General features: G+C 35.6%; 1 protein-coding gene across 1 annotated transcript in view; it reads right to left on the minus strand.

The window, feature by feature from the left end:
- Positions 1-12: 12 nt before the first annotated feature.
- Positions 13-1,485, minus strand: part of ITM2A (integral membrane protein 2A) — a 5,769-nt gene continuing 4,296 nt past the window's right edge. The window contains 4 exon segments of the mRNA XM_077773588.1: positions 13-243; positions 391-541; positions 743-853; positions 1,085-1,310. Of these exon segments, the coding sequence (XP_077629714.1) occupies positions 155-243; positions 391-541; positions 743-853; positions 1,085-1,310 (577 nt within the window). The 3' untranslated portion in view covers positions 13-154.

Below are 1,485 nucleotides of genomic sequence, written 5' to 3' on the forward strand. Positions count from 1 at the left end.
AATTTGCATTGGTTAATTTTTTCCTTCTTTTTTTTTTGTATAAACAATAGAATATATGCATGAGTAAATATCATGAGTATTCCACACATTTAATGTTGAAGTCATACTGTAAATCTCTGACTTATTACTAAGGATACTCTTTTTCTGTTGCCTCTCACTCTTGACAGATCTTGGTCTCAACAATAAATTCGTTGGGGAAGTGTCTAATCTTCCAGCACTTATCAATGGCACGTTTGTTGAAACCTGTGAGGAAATGCACAAAGTGGCTTTTTAACTTTCTACATAAATGAAACATATCTAGATTTGCTGTCTACATTTCCTCTCTACTTCACCTTCAATCTCCTTCACTTTCCCAATAACACATGTTGAAGGAAAGAATAAATTTCCTACCCAGCAAGAGGTCTCTTCTACGAAGGCGGAAAGACTTGCGGTTCTTGCAAAGTTCGTAAATAAAGATGCCAAGGTTACTAACATCATGAATCTCCTCTACGGCAACCAGGTCTTCACGAACAACATAAGTGTGAGACAGGTGTTTGCCACTCTAAAGTTTTATAAAAAGATTGAAATAAGAACATAATAACACCATTTAAATCTTTACCTATTTTTAGAGCAGTTTTAGGTTTACAGCACACTTTTTATTTGAAAACTACTTCAACAAAATGGAATGTTTTGGCTCAAATCATTGTTTTTTTAAATGAGGAAGCAAATGCTTAAATGAAAACATGACATCCAAAATACATACTTCCAGATTGCCAAAGAACTCCACCAAATTCTTTGGAGGAAGAACAATAGAGGTATTGAGAGGCATCAGATAGCAGTTCCCCAGGAGCAAGTCCAGGTAAGCAGTCATGCCCTGTTGGGGAAAGGGAAAAGTTAACTATGATGTAAAGAGTATCAATCCTGCAGATTCTAACTACCGTTAGAACAACTAGCTACATCGTTTTAAAATCTGCTAATGTATATTTAATAGCAAAAGATTGAAAAAAGGCTTTGCTGCCAAAAGATGTACATTTATGAACAGATTTAATGCTCACTAATGAACTAAGAAAAAAATCAGGAAAATCTATAGGAGTGAGAAACCCACCTTTTCAAAGTCATGAATAATTGCTGCAGGATCACTATCAGAGAAACTGTGGACAGGCACATCAATGATTGCTATGTTGTCATCTTCACGAATGTCAGCTTCCTCAGTCACAGGCAGGAAGTAGGGCTCTACTCCTTGAAGGGAATTTGCAGGGTCTTCAGAGTCAAAGAAGAACAACTCTCCATGGTAGATGGTATTCTAAAAGACAAAAAGAGAGAATTAAAACCTTTTAGTACTTACTACCATGACATTTGAATCATTCCTCACACTCACATCAATTCATTGTACTATTTGTAAGCTGAGGATTTCTGATTACAGTTATCACCATGAAGACAAATGAATTTTAGAAACTGAATGGTAATTTGAAAACTTGTTCTAAATCTTCATTTCCCTGGTGACCA

The sequence above is a fragment of the Crocuta crocuta genome, unplaced genomic scaffold, assembly GCF_008692635.1.
Source record: "Crocuta crocuta isolate KB4526 unplaced genomic scaffold, BGI_CrCroc_1.0 scaffold8932, whole genome shotgun sequence".
Classification (NCBI taxonomy): domain Eukaryota; kingdom Metazoa; phylum Chordata; class Mammalia; order Carnivora; family Hyaenidae; genus Crocuta; species Crocuta crocuta.